This window comes from Salmo salar, chromosome 01 (assembly GCF_965601325.2).
Source record: "Salmo salar chromosome 01, fSalSal1, whole genome shotgun sequence".
NCBI classification, from domain to species: Eukaryota; Metazoa; Chordata; class Actinopteri; order Salmoniformes; family Salmonidae; genus Salmo; species Salmo salar.
In genome coordinates, this window is record NC_138291.1 from 76937910 (window position 1) to 76958843 (window position 20934).

Genomic DNA, 20934 nt, shown 5'->3' on the forward strand with positions numbered 1-20934 from the left:
AACACATACACAAGAGACACCCACATCAAAGCACGCCTCCAAAAAATCTCCATCTCAGTCGCATTTCCTAATGAGGAGAATGAAACCAAGGCTAAATCAGGAAGTTCAGCTCCCCTTTAAGCTGTTATTGTACTGCTAGAGAGAGGAGTGAGGATAGGGCCCCACTCTCTTTTCACCAGTGTAAGTGAATAAGCAGTATAAGTGCATGATAAACTGAGTTATAAACTCTTTACCCTCTCTGTCTATCTGTCTATCACTGGTAATACATTGTAATGGCAATCTCTTCACCCATGCAGCCGGAAGAATCCCAGGTAAACTTTTCACCTTAGACCATTAACGATGTTTTATTTAATTTCCTGTGAGACTGGACTTTGGTGTATAGGGCTTTTTCTAATTGAATCTTACCTTGATTCCTGTCATCCTCCCTCTTTGCCCTCCCCCCCAGCACTGACTTTGTTGAGGAAAAGTTGTACTTACTGTACTATGACTGTGATATGTGGTTGTCTTACCTAGCTACCTTAAGATGAATACACTAACTGTAAGATGCTCTGGATAAGAGTGCCTACTAAAATGTCAAATGTTTTTAAAACGCATTGGAGAAGGCCAGAGTGGAGGGACCTTGGACCTTCTTCTCCAATCTGTTTGGGAAGGAGGTGAGGAGATAGGATGCAAGGAATTGCAGAAAGAGGAATTGAGATAGAGCCTAGTTCCTGTTCCTCCTTCCTACAGTACAATACCCTCCCTTTCTTTACCCTCCTCTCCTCTTCACGGTAGAACTGATCCAATTCTTTCACCCTCCATCTCTTGTAGCATCTGCATCCTAGATAAGCATATAAATATTTGTGACTGTTGGCAATGTATTTTACATGTCTCTCTCTCACTCTCCCTCCCTCTTTCTTTCTTCTCGCTCTCGCTCTTCTGACTCTAACCCCCAGGTATCCTGGAGTGGCCATTCTGGACCAAGCTGGTGGTGGTAGCCATTGGCTTCACGGGTGGCCTGGTCTTCATGTACGTCCAGTGTAAAGTCTACATCCAGCTGTGGAGGAGACTCAAGGCCTACAACCGGGTGATCTATGTCCAGAACCGCCCAGAGATGTGTAAAAAGCAGGTGTTCGAGAAGCTGCCCCTCATGGAGCCCAGTTTGGAGCACAAGGAGGCTCTGGCCCTCACCCAGTCTGACACAAACTCCTCCCAGTACACAGAGACAGAGGACTACAGTATGGAAGTGCTACATGTCTGACCAACATATTACTGAAGCACTCACACCATTTTACATATACTAATACACAGGCACACTCTGGCTGGCCAACATATACACACACAACCACGAGCAAACCGAGTAAAAAACACAAAACACACAGACATACATAAGACTATATTATGGGGTTTGTACTAAGGTGTGAGTGACCCACCTTCACCCTGCCCCCATCTCCACACAGTCTGAAACAGTATGGACCAGTTTCCTCCCCTCTCCCAGGACTAGACCTCCTTCACTGGGGCTCTGAAGAGCCAATAGACCCCTCATATATATATATATAAACTCTTTACCCTATATATATATATATATACATATATACACACACACACACACACACTCACCCCCCCCCCCCCCCAGGACTGAGACAGATGATCTCACTCGGCTCCAGAGGTTTCAGTATTTCTGTTGAGCTGTTTGTTTGTTGCTTTGTGTGTTTGTTAGCTTGTTTGTTTGGTTTATTTGTTTTACTTCCTGTGAATCATGGGCTAAACCATCATGGATCAGTGTGTAGCGCCGCCGTTTCTCTGGAATATTATAGAACATTCTGGAAAATTGAACATTCCAACTACTGCCACCGTACTGCTGTCGTCCGAGAGCCCGCTAAGGCCCGCTCCCCCGCCTCTCTGAGTTTAGGTCTGGATCTGACTGGATTGGACCGGATCTGACCATGCATTGAAGCACTTTTTGGTTTCTACCAATACCCCTCTCAACCCACTTCTCTTTTAATATGAATAAAGTACTTTATAGTATATCCCAGCAAACAGGGGACGTCCTAAGCAACATTGCCATTAGGCCCCTTTTAGGGTTTTGGCTAAATGTTATTCCACTGCCGTTCTGAGAACATTCTAGGAATATTAAAACATGACATTAACTTCAGGACGATAAGGTGACGTTCAGTACTGATCCCAGTTTGGTTGTAGTATAACGTTATAATAAGGTCATTTGATGTCCAATAGGTAACATTACAAATAGGTTCCGATAACTGGGAAGTAGACAAAAACACAAGACCATGACACAATGTTTAGGATACAATATCCTGACGTTCCGGGGACGTCCTATGGTCACTTTTGTTTGCAGGGATAAGTGTGGGAAATTGTACAGCAACAAATAGGAAGATTTGTGTACAAATCCCTTGTTTTATATTTGACATTTCTGTCCCACACACAGACCTGCCCTCCCTTGGATGGAAATCGTGGAAAGCAATGAATGATGGGGGGGAATGGAATTCTGCTGAAATGATCATTGCACTTTTCACTTAACACTGAAAGTAATGGTAAATATGGCCTACTGGTTACTCAAGCCCTGTGGTTTTTAATACAACCAAAACACAACTTTGGGATAATATCAGATACAACCATCCAGCTGACATTACCTCCCTCTACCATAAGAACTCTCTGAAGGCTCTGAGAATGTAACGTTTTTAAAAGCATTTTCTACCAACCATTCATTCACAGGAAATCGCTAAATAATCTCCCATGTCAGTCATCATCATAGCATGACCTTTGGAAAACCAACCAATCGGTCATGTTTTTTCTATTGTGCGAATGATACAGTACTTGTGGTATTCCATGTGCAGTTTTTAATAATAGTAATCATGGGTTCTATGATGCCTTGAGGAAGCTACAGCCTGCTATATTTAGACTGTTCTCTTCTCATCCTCCTATTGACTTCTCTGATCACACTAATAATGATCATGCAGATGGGATTATTCAAATCCAAATTTACATAAGATTATGTGAATTTGATCAGAGGCAGTAAGAGAGAAGCCCTGTATCCTATTATCATTATTATGAGAGGACCTACTGAGCCTATTTTTACTATGGTGATGATCGTGGGTGGGTTATACTGTAGCACGTCCTTTTGGTTTAGTTTTATACATACAGTCAGTCAGTGAGACTCAGGTGAGCAACGGACAATCACCTGATACAGAGACCTGCGACACAACATACATTTTTCAGTCGAGCTAAAGTCTCTGTTGCACAGTCAGACAGCCTCCAGTTTCCAACCACGATAACTCAGATGTATTACGTTACAACGATCAGTCCCTAACCCACCTGATGTTTCATTAATTATTATTCAATGTAACTTAATGTATCGTTCTTCCTCACATCTGGCATTGTGAGGGTTTGATTAGACGTAACTTGATCAGTTTCAGTCCAGATAATGTTTTCTAGAGTAACATCTGATGGCTGCTCTCCAGTAAAGCAGTTTTGCCATATGTTGACAATAAAGACACTGTTTCCCTGAGCCAAATGCCTTGTGTTGTTAGTCATATGCAGTGATGTAAAGTACTTAAGCAAAATTACTTTAAAGTACTACCTAAGTATGTTTTGGGGGTATCTGTACTTTACTATTTATTTGTGACAACGTTTACTCCACTACATTCCTAAAGAAAATATGTACATTTTACTCCCATACATTTGTCCTGACAACCAAAAGTACTCGTTGCATTTCAAATGCTCAGGCAGGGCCGCAATATGGTTGTCATCCCTACTGCCTATGATCTGGCGGCCTCACTAAACTGTCTCAGTGTTGGAGTGTGCTCCTGTCTGTCAATTTCTTTTTTTTAAGTTACAAAAATGGTGCCGTCTGATTTGCTTAATATAATACATTTAATTTAAATCATTTACTTTTACTCAAGTATGAGAAAGGAGTACTTTATCCACCATTGTACTGAAGTACAATCAAAACCAGATACTTTTAGACTTGTACTGAAGTAGTATTTTACTGGGTCACTGACTTTTACTTTAGTTATTATCTATTAAAAAGGTATCTTTACTTTCACTCAAGTATGACAATTGAGTACTTTTTCCACCACTGGTTAAATGTAACTTGGTAAGAGTCTAATATAATGTAAAATTCAAGCTGCACAGAAATGCAAGAACATGATCTCTTAACTTAATTACAATACTGTAAAAGTGCAGAGCATGACAGAACATGAACTATTGGAACTGTCAGCTAAAAAAGTGAGGGTAGGGACCTGATTGGGTCGCCATCTAGTGTTGGGAGTAGGGAAGTGCAGTCTAAACAGGGGAGTTGTGGCCTTCTCAAGGCAGCACGGTTTTGGGCTTACAGTCTGTTGTGTAAGTGCTTTTGTATCTGTGGGAGAACCACATTGCCAGGGTCCTCTCGGGCCCTATACAGCCATTCCACCAAACACACATTTTTAACATCGGTGTTTTTGATACCAGTGTAAATATACATAACAACAAGAGGTCCAACCAATGCGGCGTCCATGACACTTCTACTGTACAATGACGACAAACAAAATTGTTCTTTCAACATCTGTATTTCCTGAAATGTAAAGCTCCATCGTATTCTCCAATTGTAAAAGTCAGGTTTGGAGTTGTGGGTAGTGTAGTATTTGAGAAGCATGTTTGATAAGGGCCTAATGCTTCTCAGGACCAGCACAGATATGTATTAATACATATTATTTTTGTATTATATCTGTGGACACGATTTCAATGTACAGTGTACATTTTAGGACCCCCTCACACAGTCCCCAAGACGCTCTGTACGATTAGACAGAAAAAGTGCAATTACCCTAGTTGACCTGGTCAATTCTCCAGTACTGTCGCTGTTTCTCATCCAGAGGTTCACTCTCTGGATACAATATTGCTTAAATTGTTTGTGTCGTATTTATATTTGCGTCAAAAGATACCCCTTCAAATTGTGATTTTATGCAACTAACACTATCAGTATCCAATTCCAGACATGAGCTATTTGAGCTTTCTCCCTGGAAACCAATTCCACTTCTTCTGTACGTGACTTTCTCACACTGTTCTAGTTATTGTCAGAGGCGAAAGTCTGAGAGGGCTAGACTTAATACAGTGAGGCCAGCATTCAAACTGCACTGCATTTGACTTTTAAAGGTAACTTACTCTCATCTATAGTTCTACCCCTATAAGATATTCAGCCAGCTTTTATCACCACTGTACCCAATGAATACAATGGATCCAAATGATCAATGCTTTTATTGTATTCAGAGAAATATTTGAATGTACATGATTGATAAATTAATTTAAATGATGGATTTTTGATTATGAATAACTGGCTACTATAATTGTGATTTTGAGAGAAGAGACTTCATGTTGTCCCTTCATGCTTCTTTACCTTAAGACTTTTATGGACAAGGCTTTGCTTAGCTACATGAACAGTTTTTATTGCTAAGCTCTATAATAACTTTGTAATGGCTACAGTCTCAAAATTCATGCAACTTTACCCAAATTCCCAGGTTTTGTCACAAATGAAAGATTCCCGGATTTCTTGAAAACCTGGGAGTTTTGGGAAAGTCAGCAACACTTTGCAACCCTAAACCATATTGTATAACATTACATTTTATTTTATTTTGGGGATGACCCTGTCAGAGTGTGTTCTTTTAAAGTAATTTAAAATGTAAAAGAAAACACAGCTCTTCTGCAGAACATGACATAAGCAGCCATTCCATCCCCCCTCATAATAACTATTGTTGTGCTGAGAAAGTGTTACTTGCATAAAACTACAGTGCTTTACTACGGACTCGACTTGAACATACAAGACTGTTTCCCTCCTTCAGATATCATTCCACGCGTTTGTCTCAGTTTACTTATGAATGGTAACTGTAAATATATATATTTTTTAAGTACTTGTTTTTGAAAATAAATATTGATGTGTTTTCATTTGTTTAATTCCCAAATGTTTGAACAAAGTATGTAGAATGAAAAACCAACCAAATAAAAATGAAAACCTAAATGTCTTCGTTTTAGCTACTGGATATGCTTATGTTTTCGTTTTACACTACTATAAGGAGAAATAGAAAATACAATTTTGAGCATTTTTATTTGACATTTGAAATGTACACCAATGAAGTTTAATAGATAGTCCCACATTGAAATAATGTGGATTTATCTGTAGAAATAGCTAGCAAAAAAGTTGAATAGCATCAGTGGGTATGTGCTTATCATAGCAAACGATACTTACAGCACAGTATGTAAGAAACAACACCATAAATGTTTGCAATACACTGAGTATACAAACATTAGGAACACCTTCCTAATATTGAGTTGCACCCCCTTCTGCCCTCAGAACAGCATCAATTCGTCGGGGCGTGGGCTCTCAATCTGGTTTTAGAGCATTTTGTATTATTCTGTATGTAAATCCAAGACACTCCATTTCGTATGGTATGTATTAATTTGTGGATGTCCCATTTTTTTATGATATGTTATGAATTATAATTTGTATTATGTGTTACGAATTTGCAAAAAGTACAATGTTCCAAAAAAAATTCAAACATACAATATGTTATGAATTTGCAAAAAGGTACAATATGTTTCATATTTGAAAAACGTATATGTTGCTAACGTTAGCTAGGCTAGGGGTTAAGTTTAGGAGTTTGGTTAAAGGGTTAGGGGGAGGGTATCTAAAAGGGTTAAGTTTAGGGGAAGGTTTAGCTAACATGCTAAGTAGTTGCAAAGTTGCTAAAATGCTAAAGTTGTGAGATTTGAACCCGCAACCTTTGGGTTGCTAGACATTTGTGTTACATGCCCACCCATCCACCCTACTTTCATTTTTGACTAAATAAGAATTTGTTCTTAACTGACTTGCCTAGTTAAATAAAAAAATACTTAAGTAACCATCTTTCTAATGTAACCATACCAAACATATCATTCTAAATGGAGTGTCTTGAGTTTACATACAGAATAATATGAAATGCTCTGAGACCAGGTTGGGATTCTACAAGGGGTCGAAAGCTTTCCGCAGCGATGCTGGCCCATGTTGACTCCAATGCTTCCCACAGTTGTGTCAAGTTGGCTGGATGTCCTTTGGGTGGTGGATTATTCTTGATACACACGGGAAACTGTTGAGTGTGACAAACTCAGCAGAGTTGCAGTTCTTGACACAACCAGTGCGCCTGGCACCCACTACCACACACTGTTCAAAGGCACTTAAATATTTTGTCTTGCCCATTTACCCTCTGAATGGCACACATACACAATCCATGCCTCAATTGTCTCAAGGCTTAAAAATCCTTCTTTAATCCATCTCCTTCCCTTCATCTATACTGATTGAAGTGGATTTAACAAGTGACATCAATAAGGAATCATAGCTTTCACCTGGTAAGCTTGTCATGGAAAGAGCAGGTGTTCCTAATGTTTTGTACACTCAGTGTATATCTGACTATATAGCTATCCCTCCTCCTTGTTCCCTTCCTTGCTCTCTCCCCTTCATTCCTTTCTCAGACAGCCACACTGTTAGGGATGCGGTCGGGAGAGAAGTAGTAGTAGGGTAGTTTCTTGCCTTCGTTGCGAATTTTGATGACACTGCTGACCTCTGCCAGTCTCTTCCTGAACGACTCCATGGCCTCCTTCACCGGCTTCTCTATGAAGTGCTCATCTGGGTACATCCCCAGGAAGAGCTGACAGAGAGAGGACACACAGGAATTGGATGGATTTCTTTATTATTAAGAACAAAATTAGACAAACACCATGTGTGTTTATCCATACGTGGGCATGTGGTGTGTGTACCTCGTTCTCCTGGAACTGACTGAGGGCCCAGACGGCCCCTAGGTGCCAGCAGGACCGGCCACGGTCAGGGAGACTCTGGATGATAAACTTCACATCTACCACCCCCTTCTGTCTGGGAGGGGGCTTACGCATGGTGGGGGGTGCATTGGGGATCCACGAGCACCAGTCATACTGAAATACACAGAGTAGGCAGACATTAACATCTAAGGGAAGCTAGGTGGTGCTCTTGACAACATACAGGCTCTTGTTTGTAAGCACTGATCAAGCTCATCTACAGTAATGTTGACCAACTGTCCCAAGGCTACCTGACTATATAGTCTACCTGAGAAAATCTTACATTTCCAAAGCCTACCTGACCAAGTCTTACCTGTCCAAAGCCTACCTTTACAAGGCCTAGATTCAATCAGATCAAGCGTTGCAGACACCAACATAGCGGATATTTTGGGGGTGTTTGAGGTGGAACTGCATTGGGAGCTGTCAGATTCGGTGAACAGTTGCTAACGAAACCAAACCCGCCCCACTTGCATTAAAAGTTCAGAATGAGAAAGTGTAGGCTATATAGACATATTTATGATCAAATTGAAAAATCATGAAACAAATAATGAGGATTTCAATTATCCTAACTGAGGTGTAGATTAAATCTCACATTCCAGTAATCGAACTTGGAAACAAGGCTAGATGGGATTTCTGTTAATGCGACTCAGTGCAGCCAAAGGCAATGTCCGTTTCATAATGCCAGGAGCCACTTGGAATTGACAGCTCTGACGCAGTTCCACCTCAGACACCGCCAAAACAACTGCTAAGCGGATGTTTGCTAAAACGGATCTGATCATATCGAGCCCCGAGCCGTACCTGTCCAAAGTTGACAGCAGCGTGATGTGCAGAGGCAGTGAAGATGATGACAGTCAGATACTCTGTGAGCTCCTCGCGTGTCTTCAGGGACTTGGGAAACCCTACAGGAAGGGTTATTTGCGCAACACATCTTTATTTTGACACTTGTTTCACCAGTGAGTCACTAAGGTCAGTCCCTAGACACACAGTGTCATGCAATCACAGACTACAGTATTGCTTAGCAATGCACAGCACCAGTCTATGAAGGCTGCATCTCCTGCTGGTTTTTGAGTCCCCTGGCAAGTCATGTTGACTGGGCAGAGGTGGATATACACCTGGTTACCCAGTGGTTCTGTCAGATGTAAACCAGCAGAGTGGCCCTCGAAGAGTGGAGTTGTGGTCCCTACTAGCCTGATCAGACCAGACTGAGTTCCTTACTCGCACACCACTGTTACCACAGCAACAGACAAGCACAGAGGCTTTTGGCCAACTTAAAAGTGAAGTACATTTCTGCATAGCTAAATATTGATAATGTTACTTTCAACACAGTCCAGAGAAATAAGAAGTGTGTATTTGTATTGCAGATAACTAAAACAGCATTTTAAAGCAGGCTAGGCCATTGTAGTGTTTGTTGGTTATAATGTGTTTGTACCCACCACAGCAGTCAAGGTCCTGCATCCCAAAGCTGCAGACATCTTTAACAAATGCCTGGATCTCCTCATCCTTCTGTACTGTGTCATCACTGTCGTAGTAGATACACACCACGTCCCACACAAAACTAGGGAAATGGCAAATCAAATTTAGGGTTAGGGTAATGGCTAAAGCTTTAGGGTTACGGTTATGGCTATAGGGTTAGGGTTGAGCTGGGGTGTGGACATGAAGCTAGGGTTAGGGTAATGGCTAGGGCTTTAGGGTTATGGCTATAGGGGTGGGCTGAGCCAGGGTGTGGACATGAAGCTAGGGTTAGGGTAATGGCTAGGGCTTTAGGGTTATGGCTATAGGGGTGGGTTGAGCTGGGGTGTGGACATGAAGCTAGGGTTAGGGTAATGGCTAGGGCTTTAGGGTTATGGCTATAGGGTTAGGGTTGAGCTGGGGTGTGGACATGAAGCTAGGGTTAGGGTAATGGCTAGGGCTTTAGGGTTATGGCTATAGGGTTAGGGTTGAGCCAGGGTGTGGACATGAAGCTAGGGTTAGGGTAATGGCTAGGGCTTTAGGGTTATGGCTATAGGGGTGGGTTGAGCCAGGGTGTGGACATGAAGCTAGGGTTAGAGTTAGCCATCTCATGGCCATTTCATGGCATCTTTTCCTGGTGATTGGCCTGGTTCTCCTCCTCCTATAAATGGGTCAAGAAGGACACACACAGACCCCCCACACCCCCACGATCTCTGACCTCTTGGTGACATCCCAGACCCTGTTCCCGTCGTCTCTGTAGTAGTAGTAGGGTAGGTCCTCAGGGCTGTCCACCCCGCGGGCCTTAATGGCATCAGGGAAACACAGAGACCTGAAGGTCAGTGACCTCATAGCCTTCTGGATCATCTCTACATGTCCTCCACCTCCTGTACCATTGGCCTAGGGAGAGACAGTACACATTAGCTCTCTATGTCTCCGTCTCTAGGCCCATTTTTACCAGGTGCTAACATGCATCCTTTGTCCTGATCGTGTCCACATTCTGATTGTGCCCATATTTTTAGACAGGTTTAGACGATTAAAAGACATATTTTGATCTGATTGTGATCAGATCATCCTGACCACCTCCGGAAGTAATCAGGCACAAATTGTGTCTGGAGATCTTACAAGTGTAGACAGATCTGGACAGCAAACCATTTCAATCATAATAATCCCACCCTCTAAAACACAGGAACTATTACTGCACGTTATCAATCGGTGCTCGTAGTATAAAGACTAGGGTTGCAAATCTTCTGTAATGTTTGTAATTAACAGGTAATCTATTGTCATTTATACTTGAATAACTTTTAAAAATGTATTCATATATAGTATTTATTTTTTGTGCCCATTTTGTCCATGAGTTTCTTGTGAATAGACCATATAGTTCGAGAGAAAATAGCCTAATTAATGGAAAAAAGCATCTAATAAACAACGGCATTATATTCAACTGCAACTCTTCCAACTATTTACTTTTTCCACAACTGCCACCAGTTCAGTGCAAAAACATTTACAACCAAGATATAAACTCATGAATAACATTGGTGTTTAATATGAGGGTTTCAACATGAAATATATTTTATTTATAAACATTTTTACACACTTATTTATCTTACTATGTCTATGGTTTATATTTAGGATAATGTTTTACAGCTTTATTTGTTTTATTTAAAAATCATCTTATTTGATTATGTTATATATTTTACATGCGATAAGGCCAGATAGAGGGTCAGCGATAATTAGACACCTGTGATAAACTGAAGGGCCACTAGATGTCTTGTGATAAATTACATAAAATCTTTGAAAGTTACAAAAATTCTGGTAATTTACTGGTAAACTTTAAAAGTTTGCAATAATATGAGCCTCCCGAGTGGCACAGCGGTCAAAGGTACTGCGTCACTACAGACCAGGGTTCGATCCCGGGCTGTATCACAACCGGCCGTGACCGGGAGTCCCATAGAGCAATTGGCATGCTGACTGCAGGAATGTCCACCAGAGCTGTTGCCAGAGAATCTAATGTTAATTTCTCTACAATAAGCCACCTCCAACGTTGTTTTAGAGAATTTGGCAGTGCGTCCAACCGGCCTCACAACCACATACCACATGTACCACACCAGCCTAGGAATCCACATCTGGCTTCTTCACCTGCGGGTTCGTCTGACACCAGCCACCCGGACAGCTGATGAGACTGTGGGCTTGCACAACCAAAGAATTTCTGCACAAACTTTAAGATACCGTCTCAGGGAAGCTCATCTGTGTACTCGTTGTCCTCACCAGGGTCTTGACCTGACTGCAGTTCAGTGTTGTAACCGACTTCAGTGGGAAAATGCTCACCTTCGATGGCCACTGACACGCTGGAGAAGTGTGCCCTTCATGGATGAATAACGATTTAAATTGTACCGGGCAGTTGGCAGACAGCGTGTATGGGGTCGTGCGGGCGAGCGGTTTGCTGATGTCAACGTTGTGAACAGAGTGCCCCATGGTGGCGATGGTGTTATGGTATAGAAAGGCATAAGCTACACACAACAAACACAATTGCATTTTATCAATGTCAATTTGAATGCACAGAGATACCGTGACGAGATACTGAGGCCCATTGTCGTGCCATTCATCCACCGCCATCGCCTCATGTTTCAACAAGATAATGCTTGGCCCCATGTCACAAGGATCTGTACACAATTCCTGGAAGCTCAAAATGTACCAGTTCTTCCATGGTCTGCATACTCACTAGACATGTCACCCATTGAGGTTGTTTGGGATGCTCTGGATCGACGTGTATGACAGCATGTTCCAGTTCCGGCCAATATCCAGAAACTTTGCACAGCCATTGAAGAGGAGTGGGACAACGTTCCACAGGCCACAATCAACAGCCTGATCAACTCAATGCAAAGGAGATGTCGCGCAGCTTGAGGCAAATGGTGGTCACACCAGATACTGACTTGTTTTCTGATCCACACCCCTATTTATTTTTTTAAGCTATCTGTGACCAATTCCCAGTCATGTGAAATCCATAGATTAGGGCCTAATATTTTTATTTCAGTTGACTGATTTCCTGATATGAACTGTAGAATCTTTGTAAAATCTTTGAAATTGTGGAGTGTATATATTTTTTTCTGTGTAATTTACATACAGGGATGGACCAGGAAATCTAGTCACAATGAAGACAGATAAGAGACAGATTTTAGTACCATGTGTAGATGCACTTCTGAATATGTCTCAATGTCCCTCGCTCACACACTCACCTTATCGAAGATGCCAAACTCACAGATGAGCTGCTCTCTGGCCTTGGTGTTGATGGCGATGGTGAAACGAATGTGAGGAAGGAGCAACTAGAGGACAGACCACCAATAAATAAATAAACAAACAAACCAATCAACCAACCATCTAACTAAACAATCCATGAATCAACTAATCAGCCACATTATCAGTCACAAAACACAGGCACAGACTGAAGTGTACTTGGTGTACCTTATAAGCAGGGTGTACTGCAGGCAGCTGTCTGAACATGGCCACTCCAAACACCTCAGAGACCAGGTGAGTCCTCAGCAGGTGTGTGACTGTCTGGTGGATGTGGAAATCAGAGGAGCGGACCCAGATCTTAGCTAGCATCCAGTCATACTGACCATCACTGGGCAGGAAGATAGGGTTGTCCTTCCCTGGAGTCTGACCCAGCTGGGAGAGAGAGAGGAGGAGCATGTTTTGTTAGATGGTGAAGAAACACTGCTCCATGCTCTTTTTCTAACCATGCAGAATAGCCTACCTGTATGGCCAGAGGCAGGATCTTGCTCTGGCTGTTGTTGTACAGCAGACAGATAGGAGCAGCCAGGTACTGTAGAGTACAGGGGTCTGTACTGTTGGGACTGATGTCTTCCATCAACTCATAGTCTGCTATGTAGATGTTACCAGCCTGCAAACAACACGTAATACAAGTTTGTTTTATTTAAAAATATATATATATATTTCACCTTTATTTAACCAGGTAAGCTAGTTGAGAACAAGTTCTCATTTACAACTGTGACCTGGCCAAGACAAAGCAAAGCAGTGCGACACATGGAATAAACAAGCATACAGTCAATAACACAATAGAAAAAAAAAGAAAATCTATATACAGTGTGTGCAAAAGGAGTGAGGAGGTAAGACAATAAATAGGCCATAGTAGCGAAGTAATTACAATTTTGCAAATGATCACTGGAGTGATAGATGAGCAGATGATGATGTGCAAGTTGAAATACTGGTGTGCAAATGAGCAGAAAAGTAAATAAAAACAATATGGGTATGAGGTAGGTAGATTGGGTGGGCTATTTACAGGTGGGCTATGTACAGCTGCAGCGATTGGTTAGCTGCTCAGATAGCTGATGTTTAAAGTTACTGAGGGAAATATAACTCTCCAGCTTCAGCGATTTTTGCAATTCGTTCCAGTCTTTGGCAGCAGAGAACTGGAAGGAAAGGCGGCCAAACGGGGTGTTGGCTTTGGGGATGACCAGTGAGATATACCTGCTGGAGCGCGTGCTACGGGTGGGTGTTGTTATCGTGACCAGTGAGCTGAGATAAGGCGGAGCTTTACCTAGCATAGACTTATAGATGACCTGGAGCCAGTGGGTCTGGCGACGAATATGTAGTGAGGGCCAGCCGACTAGAGCATACAGGTCGCAGTGGTGGGTGTTATAAGGGATTTTGGTAACAAAACGGATAGCACTGTGATAGACTGCATCCAGTTTGCTGAGTAGAGTATTGGAAGCTATTTTGTAAATGACATCGCCAAAGTCAAGGATCGGTAGAATAGTCAGTTTTATGAGGGTATGTTTGGCGGCGTGAGCGAAGGAGGCTTTGTTGCGAAATAGGAAGCCGATTCTAGATTTAATTTTGGATTGGAGATGTTTAATATGATTCTGGAAGGAGAGTTTACAGTCTAGCCAGATACCTAGGTATTTGTAGTTGTCTACATATTCTAAGTTAGAACCGTCCAGAGTAGTGATGCTAGTCGGGCGGGCGGGTGTGGGCAGCGAACGGTTGAAAAGCATGCATTTGGTTTTACTAGCGTTTAAGAGCAGTTGGAGACCACGGAAGGAGTGTTGTATGGCATTGAAGCTTTTTTGGAGGTTAGTTAACACAGTGTCCAAAGAAGGGCCAGATGTATACAGAATGGTGTTGTCTGCGTAGAGGTGGATCAGGGAATCACCCGCAGCAAGAACGACATCGTTGATATATACAGAGAAAAGAGTTGGCCCGAGAATTGAACCCTGTGGTACCCCCATAGAGACTGCCAAAGGTCCGGACAACAGGCCCTCTGATTTGACACACTGAACTCTGTCTGAGAAGTAGTTGGTGAACCAGGCGAGGGTGAATGTCTTACAATATGAGCCTGTAAACCTTGGAGTCGGTCTGTCTTTCTGCATGTCTTGTCTGTTTGTGTGTACAATAGGTCACAGATTCTGTGAGTGGATGTGATCTGTGCATGCATGTGTATAAGCTTGCATAAATGCGTGCATGTGACATGTGCATATGTGTGTCTCAGTCTCTACCTCAATCTCCTCCTCCAGAGTCATCTCTCTCTCCAGACAATCTGCCACCATGTCATGTGTAACGGGGAACTTCTCTGGCAGCTTGGTGCACTTCTGGATCATCACTGGGTTACAGCCGTTCAGGTACTGGTAGCCGAACATAAAGTCTTCTTTCCAGTGCTGCATTACATACTCTAGAATAGGAATACGAAGGGGAGAGGATGATTTTTTGAATAGGATCCGCATTAGCTAAGCTGCTCAAAGAGGAGAGAGGAGTCAGAGACCACATTCTATGGAAAAAACAGAGACCACACACCTGAGATGGTGTTTTTGATCCTGACGAAGATCCGCTCAAAGTCAGCAAAGTCATTCCAGGAGGACTGGAACATGTGCATGAACTGGTTCACACAGAGGTTCTCTATCCTGGGAAGGAGAGAACAACATCATCAAGCTGCAGGGAAAGATTTAAGTAGCCTGAGCCACCATCTTGACCGCTGCAAAACCATAGAAAAACAGAATGTCATTTTGAGAGATCAGGATGGTCGAACAAGGCTAAGATTTATGTCTAGAGTTATTTTCTTCCAATTTCACTGTGATCACCAAACAAAACTAATGGATTAAGAAAATGTCAGTCACTGACTTACTGACAGCAGGGAGTTGACGTTTACTACACATGTATTACACACGTATCCACGTTATTTTCAATCGTTAGCAGCGTTGGTTGCCACTTTCCAGGGATGAATTTAAGAAAAAGAGTTTCTGCTTCCCTTCCTGTCTATGATTCACACACACGTGTGCAGTACTTTGCCAGTGCTCAACACTTGGGATGCTAAGGATGTTGCTGCTAACCTGCTGGTGAGTAAAGTCTGCTAGTCATTGGTACAGTACATTGATACTGTCAATGTAGGTTATTCTGCTTTAAATCTAATCCTATCCATTACCAGTCTGGTAATGCTACATCAAGCAAGTAATGCCTGAATAGCATAATGTACTGAGTAATAGTTTATACCCTGTGTTCTCTGCAGATGAGCTGTTATCAATGCAAATTCAGCTGCACAAACAAGCCACAAGTAAGCAGCAGAACCACAGTCAGTCATAACGCTTCTATTAATACACGTCAGTACGTGTCTTGCTAACCCCAGCCACTTCCTCTAGTTCCTCATCAATACATGACAAGTCTATTATAGATGGTTGTTGTTGATAATGAGGGCTACTCTCCCATAACTGAACTACTACAGAGCAAAGACACACAACCTGTCTGGAAGGTTGTTATCCCTCCTAAGCAATCAAAAGATGAAAAAAAGCATACTAGTACGCTGATAGGTTTGAAGCAAAGTATTTGTCAGAGCACACAGCCAGTCTCATTAAGACAATATGTGTATGTGTTCAGCCTGTTGGTGTGTAGGATACATGCAAATGTCCCTGGTTACTCATACAATGACTCTCCTGATCAACATGATTTCATACAGAGCTTTAAAACAGGCTTCCTTTTAGTCACATCCACATACTCCGAGTGGCGCAGCGGTCTAAGGCACTGCATCTCAGTGCTAGATGCGTCACTACAGACCCTGGTTCGATCTTGTGCTGTATCACAACCGTCTGTGATCGGGAGTCCCATAGGGCGGCGCACAATTGGCCCAGTGTTGTCCAGGTTAGGGAAGGGTTTGGCCGGGGTAGGCCGTCATTGTAAAATAAGAATATGTTCTTAACTGACTTGTCCAGTTAAATAAAGGTTCATTATTATTTTTTTTAATACTAGTAGTTCCACATACTACTCACCAACCACCCACCTACTGAACTAACAGCTTCTTTCTGTTTCCCATTTAGCTTTTATTCAAACCAGGAAGTCCTGACATTTAGAAAATAACATCACTGTAATAAACAAATACTGACCCCAATGAACGGAAAATCCCCTACCATGACAAGTATGGGCTTTCTACATGGAAATCTCCACATTAGAAAGAGGACTACTGTAGGTTTAACACTGGATGAGTGTAAAAATGGAACAGAGTATAAGACTGTATGGACAATGTTGCAAATAAGGGGAAATAGTTGCAGCAGAGTGTAGTGACAGGACAATGACACTACTCTGCCATAAAACCTCAGAACCCTTGGCAGAGTCGGCAATGCATATAACAAATAAAGGGAGTCTACACTAGGTTACAGAGTGTAGTGTGAATGCAGTACTTACGCCTTACTGTAGTTGAGTATGAAGTCCACTCCTTTCTCGCTGTCAAACTGGATGTCTCTGGGAAGCTCCTTGTGAGTGTTGGCATCTATACTCATAGGAATTCCAGGCTGCCACTCCCTCCATCTACACACAGGAAGACATCATAGAATCAGGTTAAGCACCACTACGTAAGACTGTGTACAGGTCATTTAATGTTGGTAGGCTACACTATATGTAGTTTCAGTGCATTGAATAAATACTAGAAAAACATTTACTAGTTCAATACATTGAATACATTTATTTGTTGAATGCATCTTGGTATAACATCAATACGTCATTGTGAGGTAGATGTGTGATACACAATAAACCCAGCTCTTGCCTGTAGGTTTTCCGTCTGCTCTCCAGCTCTTTGTGTCGGTGTTGCTTCACCAGTCTGGTCTTGTCATCCTTTGGCAGCAGTGCTTAAAAAAAAGGGTGAATAACGATAATGAGGATGATTTTAGATTCACTTCTATGTTCCTTAAGCTAAAGACTGTGGACAGTTTATTGACAGACATGACCGACCGGCAGACACAGACCCGACAGACAGGTACCTTTTCCGTCCCTGAGGACCACCTCCTTGTCGTCCACCAGCCAGTGGAAGCAGGGGAACTCTACGTAGTCTCCAGAGGGGGTCTTCACTGTGATGTACTTACAGTACCAGTCATCATGAACCCAGTACTTCTTCTTCTCTATCTTCACCAGCTCCAACTCTCCCAGGTTCTCCCCCACCGTCACATCATACGAGTCCACCTGAGAACAGACAACCAGGTTTAGAGAGATTTTAGCAAAGTGGACAAAATGGGACAGTTTTCCGGACCCAGATTAAGCCTAACCTGAGGACGGACAATGGTCGTTACCAAGTGGTAATTATTACATAAAGTGCATTTTTTAATCAATGGCTTTATCAATGTGTTTGCTTGGCTGCCCATTAGCTGTTCCTTTTGCACCAGATACTTTTTCTGCGGTCCTGACACAACCGCCCAAAACAGCAAGAAAGAGACAGCATGAGGTTAGTAGCAGCTCATGAGTCATTGATGGTTGGTGCAATATACAGCCACTTGCATCATGAACTAAAGAGTACAACTGGATGTAGTGTCCAGGATTCAGACACTGGTGAAAATTTTAATGCCAGAATGAATTGACAGTTTATTAGATAGGGAAGCTTTTGTATTGATCTTCCATGTGGTGTTCATGGGCCATAAGGCCATGAGCAGGTCACTAATCAGTAATTGGCTGTAATAGAGGTTTGGCAATAGGCCTTGTTATTATTTTTGCTCCATTAGAGGAAAAGCACAGAGAAATACACTCATACACAGAAACGGTGATGGCACCTATAGGGCGCACTCTGCACTGGAGTTCATCTGTCACTGTACTTGGCAGTGGATAAGGCAAGTTTCTACAAGACAATGTATAGTGATTTGAGCACCGGGAAAAGTGTTTTATGGAATCCAATCCATTGTATTTCCAAGTGAAAATCAAGTAAAAAGCACTCTGTAAATGGCTCTTATTGCTTGCCTGAGTATCACAGTCCCTCACATAGTAGTATTGAGAGCAATGACCATTTATTTCCTCTTTATGCTATGGATTACTCCCATTACCTCATATTGCAGCACAGTTTCAAGCACTATTTATTGAATAGAATAGAGGGGCTGGGGTTGCTCCTGCAATACATTCTGTGGCAGATCTTACACCAGGGAACAGTAAAATAAAACCAATGATTTATTTGTACATTTGTTAAGGAACTTTGTGCAGTTATTAGCAGTATGCATTTAAAACATTTTCTGTCAAATGTCAGTCCTTAATTACGTTAAAATAATAAAATATGAATAATACAATGTTGGTGTAATAAATATGAATATGTCCAAAAGGCATGTCAAATGTTATTGTTACACTACAATGTAATGTAAGTTCATTCACCCAGACTAAGGTATTGTGAGGGCTTCCAGAGGGAGATATCTTGTGGTCTAACAAGTATGTCATTTTCAACACAAACTAGTAATCAGTCCAATTAGTATGCATTATTTGAGTTGAGGCTTCAGGACAGATACTAGAGGAAGTGTGCTTTTTATTAAGCATTGACTGAGAAGTGATGAGAAGTGTGCACGTGCACATTGGGGGAAGGGTGAAGAATCAGGATGCAGCCAGAGTTTAAAATCTGATAGTTACTGGAAATATATTCTCTCTATCATTAACAAGGTCACCTCTGAGTGTATTTGAAGTAATGCACACACTGTGAAACTTTCAAACGGACTCTTGCCACTGTAACTCAACTCACCGCCCCTCTCTCGAAGTCGTTGTAGAATGGTTTGTCCAGTAAAGTCCTCTCACTGCATCCCTCTGTTCCCACCAGGGTGATGTATATGTAGTCATCAGTCCCTGCAAACCACTGGCTTCCTGTAGCCACCGTCACTGTGTAGGATGGCATGATGGTACACACACACGCACACACGATGGACAGGAGAACTGATATCCACTGGTTGTCTGCAGGCAGATATGATAGCCTCCTACAAGTGTGTCGGTTGTTGACTAAGAGTCTAGACAAAATTAGATTTCCCCTTTTTGCTAAGGAATTTATGTAGACCCTAACACTTTCTAGATCTCCTACTCTCGGTCTTTCTCTCTCTCTCGCTCCTCCCTCCCTCTATCTCTAGCTCACTCTCTCATAAACATCCCCTTATATACTGACACCACACATGTAATGCAAATGCTGTTAAACAGCTAGCTAGAGGATGCAGATGCATTGGATAATGTTTCACACTGGCTGGTGTTTTGTTTGAGTGAGTGTTTGACCCCACCCTCTTATCATGCCTGAAGGAATGGCCAGATCTCTCTTTCACTCTCTCATTGTTTATGACAATACCAATATACAGTGCATTCAGGAAGTATTCCACATTTTGTTGTGTTACAGCCAAATTTTAAATGGATTCGATTTTTGGGTCACTGGCCAACACGCAATACTCCAAGTGGAATTATGTTGTTTTTCAAAATGTTTACAAATTAATTGAAAATGAAAAGCTGAAATGTTTTGAGTCAATAAGTATTCATACCCTTTGTTCTTGCAAGCCTAAATAAGTTCAGGAGTAAAAATGTGCTAAACAAGTCACATAAGTTGGGTCACTCTGCTGGGAGACAAATTCACCTTTCAGCAGGACAATAACCTAAAACACAAAACCAAATATACACTGGAGTTGCTTAAATCGGCTTGAAAATCTATGGCAAGACTTGAAAATGGCTGTCTAGCAATGATCAACAACAGACTTGACAGAGCTTGAAGAATTTAGAAAATAATGTCAAAATATTGTACAATCAAGGTGTACAAAGTTCTTAGAGACTTACCCAGAAAGACTCACAACTGTAATCACTGCCAAAGGTGATTCTAACATGTATTGACCCATTTTAATGAATACTTATCTAATCAAGATATATTAGTGTAACATTTTTCACAAATGTACAGTACCAGTCAAAAGTTTGGACATACCTACTCATTCAAAGGTTTTACTTTATTTTTACTATTTTCTACATTGTAGAATAATAGTGAAGACATCAAAACGATGAAATAACACATATGGAATCATGTAGTAACCAAAAAAGTGTTAAACAAATCAAATTATAAAATAAGTAGCCACCCTTTGCTTTGATGACAGCTTTGCACACTCTTGGCATTCTCTCAACCAGCTTCATGAGGAATACTTTTCCAACAGTTTTGAAGGAGTTCTCACATATGCTGAGCATGTGTTGGTTGCTTTTCCTTCACTCGGCAGTCCAACACATCCCAAACCATCTCAATTGGGTTGAGGTCGGGTGATTGTGGAGGCCAGGTCATCTGATGCAGCACTCCATCACTCTCTTTCTTTGCCAAATAGCCCTTACACAGCCTGGAGGTGTGTTTTGGGTCATTGTCCTGTTGAAAAACAAATGATAGTCCCAAAAAGCTCAAACCAGATGGGGTGGCGTATCGCTGCAGAA

At 41.9% G+C, this 20934-nt stretch overlaps 2 protein-coding genes across 9 annotated transcripts in view; one reads left to right on the forward strand and one right to left on the reverse strand.

Moving 5' to 3' along the window:
- LOC106613192 (E3 ubiquitin-protein ligase MARCHF8) overlaps positions 1-3505 on the forward strand; it is a 126118-nt gene extending 122613 nt beyond the window's left edge. For 4 of the 6 annotated variants that reach the window (XM_014215216.3, XM_014215240.3, XM_014215232.3 and 1 more), the window contains 2 exons: positions 297-311; positions 936-3505. In XM_014215216.3, coding sequence (XP_014070691.1) covers positions 297-311; positions 936-1240 — 320 coding nt within the window. In that variant the 3' untranslated portion in view covers positions 1241-3505. The remainder of the gene's footprint in view (positions 1-296; positions 312-935) is intronic. The other 2 variants (XM_014215247.3, XM_014215256.3) reach the window with 1 other exon arrangement.
- A 2554-nt stretch (positions 3506-6059) lies between these two features.
- Positions 6060-20934, reverse strand: part of LOC106613187 (polyunsaturated fatty acid 5-lipoxygenase) — a 32704-nt gene continuing 17829 nt past the window's right edge. Inside the window, exons 3-16 of one of the 3 annotated variants that reach the window (XM_082976775.1) lie at positions 19244-19377; positions 17520-17718; positions 17306-17387; positions 16948-17070; positions 15073-15179; positions 14778-14950; positions 13016-13162; positions 12724-12927; positions 12498-12584; positions 9983-10161; positions 9249-9370; positions 8614-8714; positions 7762-7932; positions 6060-7652 (exon numbers count right to left, since the gene is read on the reverse strand). In XM_082976775.1, the coding sequence (XP_082832901.1) occupies positions 7473-7652; positions 7762-7932; positions 8614-8714; positions 9249-9370; positions 9983-10161; positions 12498-12584; positions 12724-12927; positions 13016-13162; positions 14778-14950; positions 15073-15179; positions 16948-17070; positions 17306-17387; positions 17520-17718; positions 19244-19377 (2009 nt within the window). In that variant the 3' untranslated portion in view covers positions 6060-7472. Of the gene's footprint in view, positions 7653-7761; positions 7933-8613; positions 8715-9248; positions 9371-9982; positions 10162-12497; positions 12585-12723; positions 12928-13015; positions 13163-14777; positions 14951-15072; positions 15180-16947; positions 17071-17305; positions 17388-17519; positions 17719-17801; positions 17935-19243; positions 19732-20934 lie in introns of those variants that run through there. The other 2 variants (XM_014215200.3, XM_045722462.2) reach the window with 2 other exon arrangements.